Here is a 14746-nt window from a genome sequence, read left to right as displayed (position 1 = left end):
AAATTGAGATATTCAGGACTGGAGATCACCCTAGGAGGTGCTGCTGATAAAGGCATCTCTCTTCCTTCTTGTCAGAAGGTGCTGACAATCTAATCCCAGTGTTCAGGAAGAACTATTCATAAAGTGCCCCTCAGACTGACTGGCTGCCAAAATTGCTGCATTCTACTGCCAGGTGACCACAACAGAGGCGAGCAGAGACAATGCAGCAAGCTCGAAGATACGGAGCCAAACTGTCATTCCATTCCCCAGAGCAGCAGATGATACTTTACTTTATCTCAAAGCACAGTACGAGCAAATGCTTAAGAACTGTATTTTCATTAAAAAAAATAACCACAATTATGGTACGGTGGATGAATGGTTAAAATGAGTTTGTTTCCTGTGCTGGGTTCAATCTGGGCTGCACAGTATGGGGGGGCGTGTGTGTGACGTCTCTGGACCCATGCACATCAAGATGCCCCTACAAGGCCTACCAGGCAGGGCGATGCACTCCTGATTCCGGGGCTCCCACTGGCAGTTCTGGTCCAGGGCACAGCTCCTACAGCTGGTCTTCTTGTTACAGTAGTACATGGGGTTATCCTTGGGGCAATTCTCATATCTGGAAATGGAGATCTAGAACACAGTGGACAAAAGCTTTTCTCAGAACTCATGGTGAGGACAAACAGGATGTTAAAATCAACAAAATTTTAACTGAGGAAGCAAACTGCAAAAAACACACAAATAAGATGCAGACGAATCAGGCCTGCAATGGAAATAGGGTGCTGAAATCTTCCGCACAAGGACATGCCTTGACCCAGCAAGGAGGCAAGGTGCTCTATTTTAAACACCAATCTTCTACCTGCTCATTTGTGAAATGGCGGCGTTCAACCCACTGCTTTTCAAAAGCCTCCCAAACAATTTAAAACTTTCATATTTTATGAACTGCTTTGTGGAATAAACTGTCAAAAACTATAGAAGCTGAGTCATTCTATTATTTTTTGCCCTAGAACCTAAAAAAGGAGATTCTGCAAAGTCGCCTGACTCACCTTCAGTCTCAAGTTCTAAAACTTGCTCCCAAAAGCTTGCACAGGTAGAGTGAGCTCACTCACACCCAACATCTAGCCCTTAGCTACAGTCATGCCTCTAAGGAGTAGGGAGTACACAGAAGAACAGTCCTGCTCTCTTCTAAAACACTACACATCAACCCTTGTGGCCAGCAGGACCTTTGAAATTATGATGCACATAGCAGCCCTTCCTAAAAGAAAACCTAAGCAATATAATAAAATCCAAATCCACACCAAAGGTTTTAAAAATAAGTCTGGGCCAGTATTTGTACCATACACACTACAGTCTTACACCTGACACCCCCCCCCCCCCCGGGGACCCTTTCATCCTCTGAAATCCTTGAGAAACGGCCCCTGACCTGGCCTTCCGTGCAGCTGTGGTTCACAGGGACACAATGGTCATTGCACCAGTGGCAGTCGTTGGTGTTGGCTGTGCAGCTATAACAATCAGTGTGCTGGTCGCATCTGTCATGGTCAAGAGCTACGAAAAGAAGAAAAATTCATCAACTGCGACAGCTCCTCCTCAAAAAAATCTGAGACTAAGGTTTTTAAAAAATGTTAACAAGGGATGGGAAGTAAAATAAGTAAAACGGGCAGGAAAATATACTGGTGTGCTCAGGTTAAAAGAATATTTAGAAATAAGTAAGAAGTTTAAAGAAACACTCTTTTGTAAACCCCCTACTCCCATAGAAAGTACACAGAGGGGGAAAAACAAAGATATATTCATTTCATTCAACGATAATGAGATATAATGGAAGCAGGTCAGGTTCTCTGAATACTTTTTTTCCCCGAGAAAAAAAGCAGCTAGCAATAGAATGAACACCAAGAGCTGTCGAGGACCCAAACAAAGTAACGTCACAGACCAAACCACTCCTCCTAGCTGTAAATGCAAGGCTAATCTGGGCACAGGAAGCAGGCAGCACCACAGAAGCCCAAAGGAGGCACCAGGCTGAGATACATTCTGTACGCATGTATGTAAATCTAAGAGTGTTAAGTTTGAGATCTTCTGGGCTACTACAGACCTGCTGCATCTCCTGTGGACCCCTGACAGGCCAAGGTCAGCAACAAAAGAGAGCCCATACAACCATGCTGCTTCATCTGTTGATCCACTTGCGAACATGGCACATGATGGAACCCATGGACAAGACAAGGCAGGGCCCACCCCCACGAAGCATGCTCCTTGGGTTGCTGATGTCCTCCTCTGGTCATTGCCCCATGGACTGGGCCCACACAGAAAGAAGAGTGACCAGGGATATGACATCTGAGATAAGCTCACAGCAAAGGGATTCATACTGAACCATCTAAGGTAATTAAATATTATTTTCTATAATCATGTACATTTAATTTGAACTTTTAAAACCTGGATTAAAAAAAACCCCAATTTTGCAGATTTTATCCCTTTGAACCCTACCAGGTTCTGGTCCTCTCTGTTCTTCAGTGCTCACTGGGAAGTTGCCTGGGTGTCCTTTTAGAGGATTTATACTCATCTTAATTTGAAGCATTCTAGGACAGTAAAAGCTGACTCTATCCACCATAACCCTCATGGTAACATGCGACACCAACTCTAACAGTTAAGAAATTCAGTCAACATTCTTTAAATTAATTGAAGGAACAAATATTTTGCAGAGACATTTTTCTTACTTTTAAAGGTAGGATATTACCTCACTTTATTACAGATATTATCTCACTGTATTACACTGTGCTGTAAGCCAGAGCAAAACCATAAGAAGCTAAGTAGACAAGATGAAGAAAGCCTGGAAAACATTAAGGGGTGGTTCTAAAAGCTAGGACCACTGGTCATCCTCAGCAACTCTCTTGCCTTGCTATCATTGCTGTGCCCAACTAGAGAAGCTACAAAAGAGTACTCTGCAAAGAGAGCAACTCTGCCTCTATCCACTAGAACAATCTACTCCAACATAGCTTTTCTGGGTTGCCCCTCTTAATCTCATCCTTAACATCAGAACTGCATAATCTAATATGGTAGCCACTAGCCTCATGTAATTTTTAAAAAATTTTTTTAAATGTTTATTTATTTCTGAGACAGAGAAACAGAGCATGAGTGGGGGAGGGGCAGAGAGAAAGGGAGACACAGAATCCAAAGCAGGCTCCAGGCTCTGAGCTGTCAGCACAGAGCCCGACACAGGGCTCGAACTCACAAACCGCGAGTTCGTGACCTGGGCCAAAGTCGGACGCTTAACCTACTGAGCCACCCAGGCGCCCCTGTAATTTTTTAATTTAACTAAAGTTTAAAATTCAATTCTTTGGTCTCACCAGTCTCATTTCAAGTGTCTCATATAGCCACATGTGACTAGTAGCTCCCATACTGAGACAATGAACATGTAATATACTTTCATCATCACAAAAAGGTTCTCCTGGATTGCACTGCCTGAGACCAACTGCTAGGTTCAGGAGCTGGTATACAAAAATCTATGCAATGCTAAGGTTTTGTCTCCATCACTCATGGCTTCTAGGAGCCATGTGGCATGATCCCATCTATCGTAAAAATGTTTAGAAACCAATTTTTAATCACCCATAAGCCTTTGCTCCAGTTATTACCAAATAATTCTGGATAATAAAATGAAGATAAAAAATGAATATATCCTAAGTGCTTCCACGATTCAGACAAAGTGAGATTTCAAATTAATTAAATTTTAAGAAAAGGATAAAAACATACTTCCTTTGGAAAAACATTCTGATTTTAACTTTTCTTCTTGTGCTTCAGTTGCCAACTCCCAGGAGATGCACTGAGATGACCCTGTGTCCCACACACACCGGATGCCAGGCCCTGCCGCTAGACAAGCAGCTTCACTCCGGTGTGCTTCACACTGTTCCGAGGTGAATACCAGGATGTCACTGAGGAGGAGACTATTGAAACCACCAAATACATACATGGTGCTACAGGGAGAAAAAAAAAAAGGAGAGGCGTAGTTTACTGAAAGCTTCTATAAACAAATGCATGAAATGCTTCTTACAATCCTTAGACAAAATGTCCCCAAATGCCCATCAATTCGGGATGTGATGTGAATAAACAATGGTATATCCACACAATGAAACAGCAGTCGGTAGATGTAAAAAGGAATGAGCACGATTTCTACATACTGCTATGGAGTGATCTTCAGGATATATTGCTATGTGAAAAAAAAGGAAATGCAGAGAAAAGTAGATATTGTATGTTACCATTTATCTAGTGAGGGGAGGGGAAAAAAGAAATCAAACACACACAGACACACATGCACACACACACCGCTTTTCATTTTAAAAACAAGAACAACAAAGCTTTTCTTTGAAAAAAAGTTTTAATGTTTATTTTTGACAGACAGACAGAGAGAAGTGCAAGTGGGGGAGGGGCAGAGAGAGAGGGAGACAGGATCTGAAGTGGGCTCTGGGCTGACAGCAGAGAGCCTGATGTGGGGCTTGAACTCATGAACCATGAAACCATGACCTGAGTCAAAGTGGGACACTTAACCCACAGAGCCAGCCAGGCAGTCCAACAAAGCGTCTCTTTGACTTATCTTCTTAAAAGGGTAGGACCAACTTAGTAGCAATGAATATCACTGGTATTTAGATTGTGGTATCTAAAAACCATTCTCTCCCCTACCACTTAAAAAACAAAACTAAAACATAAAACCCTAGGACTCTTTAGAGGCAACCCCTAGTAAGTCAGGTTTAAAAATACAAACAAGGGAAAAAAAAAAAAAAAAAACTAGGCAGAAAAATCAGCAGTGGTACACTGGGGGAGAAAGACTCTACTGAATCAGTCTAGACAAGACACTAAACAAACAGCAACAACCCACAGTGGTGAAGGTGGGGGAATCAGAATCCACATCTGATATTACCTAAAATGTTTCCGTTTCAATAAAATGTTACAATATATGCAAAAAAAAAAACAAACAAACAAACCAAGAATGTGAACCAAATAGAGGAAGCAAAACAGTCCATCAAAACGTCTCTGGGATGGCCCACATGTTGGACTCAAGAGACAAAGGCTTCAAATCAGCTATTACAAATATATTCAAAGAAAACTGTCTGAAGAATTAAGTCAAAATAGGATATGAGCGACTCAACAGGTAAAGAATACCCATAAAGAGATACAACTTATAAGGAACAATTAAAAGGAAGTTCTGGAGTTGAAAAGTACAGTAAGTGAAATGAAAAATTCACTAGAGGGACTCAGCTGACTTGACCTGGCAGAGGAAAGAAACAGTGAATTTAAACATACATCAATAGTACCATAAGGGACTCTTAAATACAGACAACAAACTGAGGGCTGCTGGAGGGGAGGTGGATGGGGGGATGGGCTAAATGGGTGATGGCCATTAAGGAGGGCACTTGTTGGGATGAGCACTGGGTGTTATATGTAAGTGATGAATCACTAAATTCTATTTCTGAAATCATTATTATACTATATGTTAACTAATTTGGATTTAAATAAAATCCAAAAATTAAAAAAAGATATATCAATAACGATTATATAATCTGAAGAAGAAAAATTTTTTAAATCAAAGAAAATGAAAAGAGCATCAGAGACTTGTGGGAAACTATCAAGCATCATACATAAGCATAATGGGAGTCCCAGAAAGAAGAGAGAGAGAACAGAAAACACATGAAAAAAAATAATGGTTGAAAACTCCCCAGATTTGATGAAAATTATTAATCTATACATCCATAAAATTCAACAAACTCCAAGTAGGATAATCGCAAAAAGATCCATACTTACACACATTATAATTAAAAACTGCTGAGGGAAGGTGGGCAGGGAATGGGCTAAATGGGTGATGAGTATTAGGAGGGTGCTTGTTGTGTTGAGCCCTGGATGTTATATGTAAGTGATGAATCACTAAATTCTACTCCTGAAAACAAATTAACTAATTAATTAATTAATAAAAACTGCTAAAAAACCCAAACGAAGAGAAACTCTTGAAAGCAATAAAAGTAGGATAACTCATCACATACAAGAGAATCACACTAAGATTAATGGCTAAGACACAATGGAAGCCAGAAGGCAGAGGACTGAAATATTCAAAGTACAGAAAGTAAAAAGCGTCAAATAACATTTTTTTAACTAACAAAACTATCCTTCCACAATGAAACTGAAATAAAGACATCCCCAGATAAACAAAGACTAAGAAAATTCTTTGCTGGCAGGACTGCCTTACTGAGAAAGAGTAAAGTAACAATAATAGTTGAAGACTTCAACATCTCACTCTTAATAATGAGAAAACAACTAGGCATAAAATCAACAAGGCTACACAACACTTGAACAACATTATCAACCAATTTGACTTAACTGACAACTATGGAACACTCCACCCAAATAGAATAACACATATATTATTTTCAAGGGCACATGGAACATTCTCCAGAATAGACCATATATGCTAGACCATAAAAAAACTCAGTAAATATTTGCGTTTTCCCCCCCACTCCCTTCAATAAGTGTTTTTTTTTTAAGAAAAGAAATCTTCAAAATATGTTCTCTAATCCCCAAAATGGAATTAAATTAGAAATCAACAGGCAGAAAGTCTGTGAACTCTACAAATATCTGAAAAACAAACAACATATTCTGAATAATCTATGGGTCAAAGAAGAAATCACAAGGGAAATTAGAGAATATTTTTAACTAAATAAAAACAAAAATATGCCATTTTAAAAGTTTATGGGATGGGATTAAAGTAGTGCTTACAGACAAACTTACAGCTTTAAACACATACATTGGGGGAAAAAGGATCTAAAATCAATAACCTTAAGAAACTAGAAAAAGAAAAACAAACTAAACCCAAAGCAATCAGAAGGGAGAAAATGATATAGAAAAAAACAATAAGATATATACAAAAAAAACAGAGAAAAATAAATGAAATCAATAGTTTGTTCTTTAAAAAATCAACAAAATTGACAACGCGTTAGAATGACCAAGAACATAGACGGAAAATAAATTAACAAAATTAGGAATGAAGAAGGGACATCATTGTTGACCTTATAAAGATTAAAAAGCATATAAAGAAATACTATGAACTTTTATGCCAACAAATTAGACAAGTTAAATGCAACAAATTCCTAGTAAGACTTACTACTGAAAGTGACTCATTCTTCAAAAAATTAAAAAGTAGAGCTACAACATGATTCAGCAATTCCACTTCTGGGTATATACCCCAAAGAAAGAAAGCAAGACTATCAACAACAGCCAAAGTGTGGAAAGAGCCCAAATGTCCATCGATGGATGAATGGATAAAGAAGATGTGGTATATACATACAATGGAGTATTACTCGGCAACCAAAAAGAATGAAATCTTGCCATTTGCAACTACGTGGATGGAACTAGAGGGTATAATGCTAAGCGGAATTAGAGAAAGACAAATATCATATGACTTCACTCATATGAGGACTTTAAGATACAAAACAGATGAACATAAGGGAAGGAAAGGAAAAATCATGTAAGAACAGGGAGGGGGACAAAACATAAGAGACTCTTAAATACGGAGAACAAACAGAGGGTTACTGGAGAAGTTGTGGGACGGGGGGTGGGCTAAATGGGTAAGGGGCACTAAGGAATCTACTCCTGAAATCATTGTTGCACTATATGCTAACTAACTTGGATGTAAATTTAAAAAAATAAATTTAAAAAAAATAACTGAAAGCTACGACTCAAATACATATTTGTACATCCATGTTTACAGCAGCATTATTTGCAACAAGCAAAGTTGGAAGCAAACCAAGTGTCTACTGATAAACAGAATGTGGAATATATGCACAAGGGAATATTTATTATTCAGCCTTAAAAAGGAAAGAAATTCTGACACACGTACAGCATGGATGAATGAACCTTGATGATATTCTAAGTGAAATAAGCTAGCCACAACAATACAAACACTGTATGATTCCAACTAAAGGTACCCAAAGGAGTTAAATTCACAGAGACAGAAAGGAGAATGCTGGTTGCCAAAGACAGGGGGCAGAGCAGAATGAGGAGTTACTGTTTAATGGGGAGAGAGTTTCAATTGTGCATGATGAAAAAGTTCAGGAGATGAATGGCAGTGATGGTTACACACAATGTGAACACACCTGGTGCCACTAAACCATACGCTTAAAACTGGTTAAGATGGTAAATCTTACGTTATGAAAATTTTATCACAACTAAAAAAAAAAAAAGCTAAAGAAACTGCTTAACAAAAAATAGGAAATCTGAATAGATAAACGTACCACAAGTAAAGAGACTGGATTACCAATTAAAAATCTTCCCACGAAGAAAAGCCCAGGCCCAGATAAATTCTACCAAGTCCCTGATGAATTCTATCAAACATCAAACATGTGAAGTAGTAATACCAATCCTTTATGAACTCTTCCAGAAAATAAAGGGGGAAAGAATACCTCTCAATTTATTCTGTCCAGTATTAATCAGACAAGTATGTCATAAAAAAACATAAAACGATGGAGCAATATCCCTCATGAATAAAGACAGGGGACATTTTTGTTTGAAGAAGGATGTTTGTGGGTGATGGATATGTTGTCTTGATTGTGGTGATGATTTTACAAGTGTATACTTATGTCAAAATTTATCAAACTATAGACTTTTAGTATATTCAATTTGTTGTGTATATCAGCTCCTGTTGTTGATATATGTAACAGGCCATATGCAGAATCACACCTATTCTGTGTGATTAACACAGAATAAAGCTGTTTAACAGGCCATATATGCAGAATCACACCTATTCAAAATAAAAGCAGTTGTGTAACAGCTCCAGGGAAAGTTCTTAAATGCTATCATGGAAGGCCAATGCCAGCAAATGATGCAGTCTGTATCACAAAGTATACTGGGCCATATCTGTCACATACATGGTATCTCTCTTGTGTGATGTGTGCTGGCACATCCTCAATCCTGCCATCCACTGTGCCAGATCAGAACCTGAAGAAAGAGTTACGTTGGGGACTGTATAGACAGGAGACACAGCACTATCCTTAAATATAATAATCTCCTGAAAAATCTGAAGAACAGAAACAAGATCAATCAGCAGAAGACAGAAGACAGAAGACAGAAGTCAATTCCAGGTAATATAAAGGAGAACCCACTAATAACTGGCGTCTGCAGAAAAGGAAGGAGCTTCCTTCTTAGGTGAGTTTTCCATCTCTGGACATGTTTAAAGGGGATGCCTGCATTAAGTGGAAGTTTCGAGCAGGTAACTTCCAGAACTCTTCCAACTCCGAGATCCTACAACGTGCCAGGAAGTTTAGAACTAACCCACAATGACGTGTCGAGTAATTTACTCTCACTTGTCTCAATTTCCTTCAAATTAACACAAGACTAGTTTACTAAAGCATAAAGATTTTGTGGCTCTCTTATGTATTTGCCATATATTATATTTAAAAATTGACACATTTCAATTACCAAAAATGAGCCTCACATTTAATTTTTAATCTCATTATTGGATTAGTATCGCATTAAGCAGTCTGGATTCAACTAGTCAATCTGCTGCTTCAACCAAATAAGCTCCATCCCCCTCCTGGTGCAGCTGGTGTTTTCAGCAACTCTGAATCCATCTGGTCACACGTTGGCTATGGGAGGTACGCAGAGCCCTTCAAAAAGGCCTGGAGCCGGAAAAAGGTGCAGCGGCATCTACGCAGCCTCGGTGCCTCAGAACCAGCTCTTCTTCCCACCTCCCTCACAAAACCCACGAGAACAACAACTTAAGTGAGGCACAGCTCACCCAACGCTGCTCATCAGTTAAGAAAAACCACTACTTGGAATACGGGATACGAAGAAATGATATGAATCCAAGTTTCTCTTTGAGTAAATTCTTTCTCTCACAAGATTAAACTAGCCGTGGCCTCTCTCGTCATCCGCTGCCCTCCCCCAACCCTGCCCCACATGCACAGATTATTCACATACAGGCCCAAACATACCACTGGAATTACACAAAAATGAAAACCTTATTATAACCCAAGCAAGCCATTCCTAATTCTGATTCGTTGTTAAATTCTATCGTATGGTAAACTATCAACTTCTCTGAGTTTGTATAAAACCAAAGAATGTTTTAATAGAAGATCCATTTATCTGCTAGTTACCATCACTGTACTAACAGCTGTCACGATTTAGCAAATGCCTATTATGTGTCAAATCCTGTGCCAGGAGAACCAGGGGCACGAAGATGAATAAAGCAGAGGCCCAGACACCCGTAGGCAAGAGGACGACAAAATGGCCCTGCAGCTTTTCAGATAAAAGCACCAGGAGGCATACACTAGAAAACTTCAGGGTTTTCCTACACTGATAAAGTACAAGCTTACAATTTAAGATGACAATTCGAATTAGTAAAGTTGTCAGTCTATACCATCAAATGTTCTCATAGGAAAACCATATTTATCACTAAATTTCAGCTAAGTTATTACTTTAAAAAGATGTCACCTTTTCCCAATATCTAAGTGTCTGAATTCTGTCGATTCTTCCCTCACGACATCCTCAAGACATGTTGCTGGCTCATTTTTCCTAATCCCAGGTCTTCATCTCATCTTGCATCGTAACAACAGAAATTTTGAAAGTCAAGGAAATCCTAACATAATGTTGGCGTTATAGCATTTAAATAGTTCCAGGATTGATTAGGCTCAGAATTTTAGAAGGTAAAATAGACAACACTCATAAGAGCTGAAACAAAATGGGAAAAGTTAAGAACATGATTAGGCTGTTTAGGAAATCAAAAATCTTTAAAGCACAAAGTAAGCAACAGGCAGAGTGGCCATTCTGGATCCTCCTTCTCCAGGGGCAGATTCACGAAGAACTCTGTTAGCTCGGGCCAGGCATTTTTGAGCGATGCAAGGAAATGGAGTACAGACTTCAGATTATCCAAACACTACAGATTGATCTATATGAAGTTTCGCAGTCTTCCCATCTCTATTCCTCTACCTTGCCCGCCATTGAAATGTCTCTTTACCACTCAGATACAACTGTGAGAGACCTGACAACCCAAGTGGTGCAGACAACAGCAAACAGCGGAGAGTGGAAGACAGCAACTGAGCATAACTCTAGCTGTCCCATGAGACAGCACCAAACGTAGCATACCCCTGCATGCCAACAAAACCACACCAACAAACTTGGCATCACAAGGAATTCAAATCGACATCAGATATTTTATTTTGTTCCTCTTTAAAAAAATTGTTTTTAATCTAATTTATTGTCAGGTTAGTTAACATAACAGTGTATACAGTGTGCTCTTGGTTTTGGGGGTAGATTCCCGTGATTCATCCCTTACAACACCCAGTGTTCATCCCGACAAGTGTCCTCCTCAATGCCCATCACCCATTTTCCCCTCTCCCCCGCACCTCCCCCACCATCAACCCTCAGTTTCTTCTCTGTATTTAAGAGCCTCTTATGGTTTGCCTCCCTCTCTGTTTGAAACTATTTTTTCCACTTCCCTTCCCCCACAGTCTTCTGTTATGTTTCTCAAGTTCCACATATGAGTGAAAACATATGATATCTGTCTTTCTCTGCCTGACTTATTTCACTTAGCATAATACCCTCCAGTTCCATCCACGTTGTTGCAAATGGCAGGACTGCATCCTTTCTCATTGCCAAGCAGTATTCCTTTGTATATATAAACCACATCTTCTTTATCCATTCGTCAGTTGATGGACATTTGGGATCTTTCCATAATTTGGCTATTGTTGATAGCGCTGCTATAAACATTGGGGTGCATGTGCCCCTATGAATCAGCACTCCTGTATCCCTTGGATAAATTCCTAGTAGTGCTATTGCTGGGTCGTAGGGTAGTTCTATTTTTAATTTTTTGAGGAACCTCCATACTGTTTTCCAGAGTGGCTGCACCAGTTTGCATTCCCACCAACAGTACAAGAGGGTTCCCGTTTCTCCACATCCTCGCCAGCAACTGTTGTCTCCTGAGTTGTTCATTTTAGCCACTCTGACCAGTGTGAAGTGGTATCTCAATGTGGTTTTGATTTGAATTTCCCCACACCAGATATTTTAAATATAAATCAGGAAATCCGTATGTACAAAATTCCGTGAAAAACTAATGGGCTGAGGGAATCCTGCAAATAATACGTAAGTCCAACTCCACTATCTCATGTGTAACCTTACTTTCATTTTAAACACAAGAGAAAAGGAGCAAATGCTTCTTCTCCAATTAATTACCTGTTGTGTAAGACTGCCGAGTGGCCAAATCTGTTGACGTCATGATGAAGATCAGGTCTGGGAAGCACTGACCAGCGGTCACAAGCTAGGAGCAAGAAAAACGCATTTCAGAAGGAATTGCTATTCATAATCAGTTAGGAACTCGCATCTTCTTTGGGAAGAAGACCGCAACAAGCACAACTCATAAAACGTATCTCTCAGTTTTCTTTTTTTTTTTTTTAATTTTTTTTTTTCAACGTTTTTATTTATTTTTGGGACAGAGAGAGACAGAGCATGAATGGGGCAGGGGCAGAGAGAGAGGGAGACACAGAATCGGAAACAGGCTCCAGGCTCTGAGCCATCAGCCCAGAGCCCGACGCGGGGCTCGAACTCACGGACCGTGAGATCGTGACCTGGCTGAAGTCGGACGCTTAACCGACTGCGCCACCCAGGCGCCCCTCTCAGTTTTCTTAATGACACCATTATTTCGGGGGTAAAATACAGCAGCAGCAGAACAACAGGGCATGGGAGGCAGGACAATATGGCAATTCTAATTCACGAATGCATGTAACATCCTTGACACTCACATCACTCACTCTGTTGCCTATCACTTTTACCCACTTGAGTGGGTACCCACTTTGACATTTTTCAAAACTTATGTAAGTAAAATATGTGGGTTCCATAATTATTTTCCAGTTCAAACTTCACCTAGTTTTTTAAAAAGTCCTTGGGGCACCTGGGTGGCTCAGTCGGTTAAGCGTCCAACTTCAGCTCAGGTCACGATCTCGCGGTCCGTGAGTTCGAGCCCCGTGTTGGGCTCTGGGCTGATGGCTCAGAGCCTGGAGCCTGCTTCCGATTCTGTGTCTCCCTCTCTCTCTGCCCCTCCCCCGTTCATGCTCTGTCTCTCTCTGTCTCAAAAATAAATAAATGTTAAAAAAAAATTTTTTTTTAAAGTCCTTTTCTAGGTTCCCTAGACCTACCAATTTTTCTGTTTTGTTGCATGTCAGCAACTTCCCTTCTGTACCTTAATCCAACTGGTGCTGCAGAACGCTGCCAACCTTACTCACACTCCCTCTCAGAGACACTCAGACATTCATACTCACTAAGCAAAGGTTCTTCCACTTGATCCAGACCCTTATTCAACTCTGACAATAACAGCTTTCACTTCCTTCTCCCCAGCCTAGACTCTGTGGTCTTCTTCACACAGAGAACAGAGGCCACCAACTCTCATAGCTTCCTGCCCACCCACCTTGCTTCCCTCCCTAAAACCACAGGATGGCGGGAACTGCTTTCTCTTGTTCCACCTGGCTTTCACCACAGCATTTAAATGTGCCCAAGGAGGCACTCAACTTATGTAAGCCTTTTCTTCCCTTCACAGAGAAATGGGTTGGGTCTTTTTCTCTTTTCTTTTTTCACTAAAACACTTAACATTCACGGTGTACATCTGACCTTACGTCGCTGCTATCTGGATTACTCCTCCTCCCTGACTACAGGCTAACAAAGGACATCTTTGTTGTCAAATCCAACAGGCCCTAGAGTCCTTGTTTTACTTAATTCCTCTGCAGCCATTGTCAACCGCTCCCTCACAGGTCACCAATCTTGCCTCACTTTCCTCCTGCTTCCCTGACATGTTTTCACAGTCTCCACTCTCCTTCAAACTTCTTTATCCATCCATCCTCTGGCTGTCTGCTCATCCCTGATGACACATGCTCCCTAGAGGCTTGCCCCTGCCTAAGGCTTCCCACTGACCTCTGTATGGCTCGGTCCCACAGTCATCTCCAGCTGAACATGCACCTAAACCCAATTATTCCCTTCCTCCCAACCCAGTCCCTCTCCTTCTACTTCCAGCCTTGGTAAAAAGCACCTTCTACCATGGGCACACCAGATAGCCAGCGATAGGGTACAAGTGCTGCCTAACTTCACCTAGCTGACTTCCTGGGGACCCAGCCTGGATGGACCATCCTCAAGAATTTGGACCTGATCTCAAGGTCCAAAGAATTTGGATCTGACCTCAAGAATTTCCCTGACCATAATCCTTACTCTCTTGAGTTAAAGAATGCCCAAAGATGCTTTCATGTATTCTTCTAAGAGCAAGCAACACCCTGAATTGCAATGATATCGTCTGTTCTCTGCCTCCCCTACTATGAGTCCCAGCACTGTAATTTACTCATCTTACAATCTCCGAGCTTAGTGGCTGGCACATATATGTCTGTTAAAAAAGAACATCTGATGATACAAGAGAACTTCTAGTATTTGTTTTGCATGAACACATACTGCCCTCTTCTGGTCAAGTATATTACCACACCAAAATTTTTTATAAAGTTCCATGTCAAAAAGTATTACATCAAGAATGTGTAAAACCAATTTTTAGGGAATGAGATAAAGCTATTGGTTAAACCAACTTAACACAATGCTGGTGGTAACAACTATGTAACACTATTATATAAGTCATTCATTTGTAACACAGAGGCTGCTCACCCCAACCCATCCTCAAAAATTAACATTCAACCAATTGATGGGAGTGACTTCACTTAATAGAACTCAATATAGAAAAATATCAAAAATTTAAATAAAAATATAAACAAGAACTTAATAT

The 14746-nt window shown here is 40.2% G+C and overlaps 1 protein-coding gene across 5 annotated transcripts in view; it reads right to left on the bottom strand.

Annotated features, from left to right (window-relative positions):
- The window catches only part of ATRN (attractin), a 160957-nt gene that overhangs the window by 77943 nt on the left and 68268 nt on the right, over nt 1-14746 (bottom strand). For all 5 annotated transcript variants that reach the window (XM_043602787.1, XM_043602788.1, XM_043602789.1 and 2 more), the window contains exons 11-14: nt 12172-12256; nt 3715-3935; nt 1400-1521; nt 471-609 (exon numbers count right to left, since the gene is read on the bottom strand). In XM_043602787.1, coding sequence (XP_043458722.1) covers nt 471-609; nt 1400-1521; nt 3715-3935; nt 12172-12256 — 567 coding nt within the window. The remainder of the gene's footprint in view (nt 1-470; nt 610-1399; nt 1522-3714; nt 3936-12171; nt 12257-14746) is intronic.

The sequence above is a fragment of the Prionailurus bengalensis genome, chromosome A3 (genome assembly GCF_016509475.1).
Source record: "Prionailurus bengalensis isolate Pbe53 chromosome A3, Fcat_Pben_1.1_paternal_pri, whole genome shotgun sequence".
Classification (NCBI taxonomy): Eukaryota; Metazoa; Chordata; class Mammalia; order Carnivora; family Felidae; genus Prionailurus; species Prionailurus bengalensis.
The sequence above is the reverse complement of the archived record's forward strand: the minus strand, read 5'-3'. Positions and strand labels throughout refer to the sequence as shown.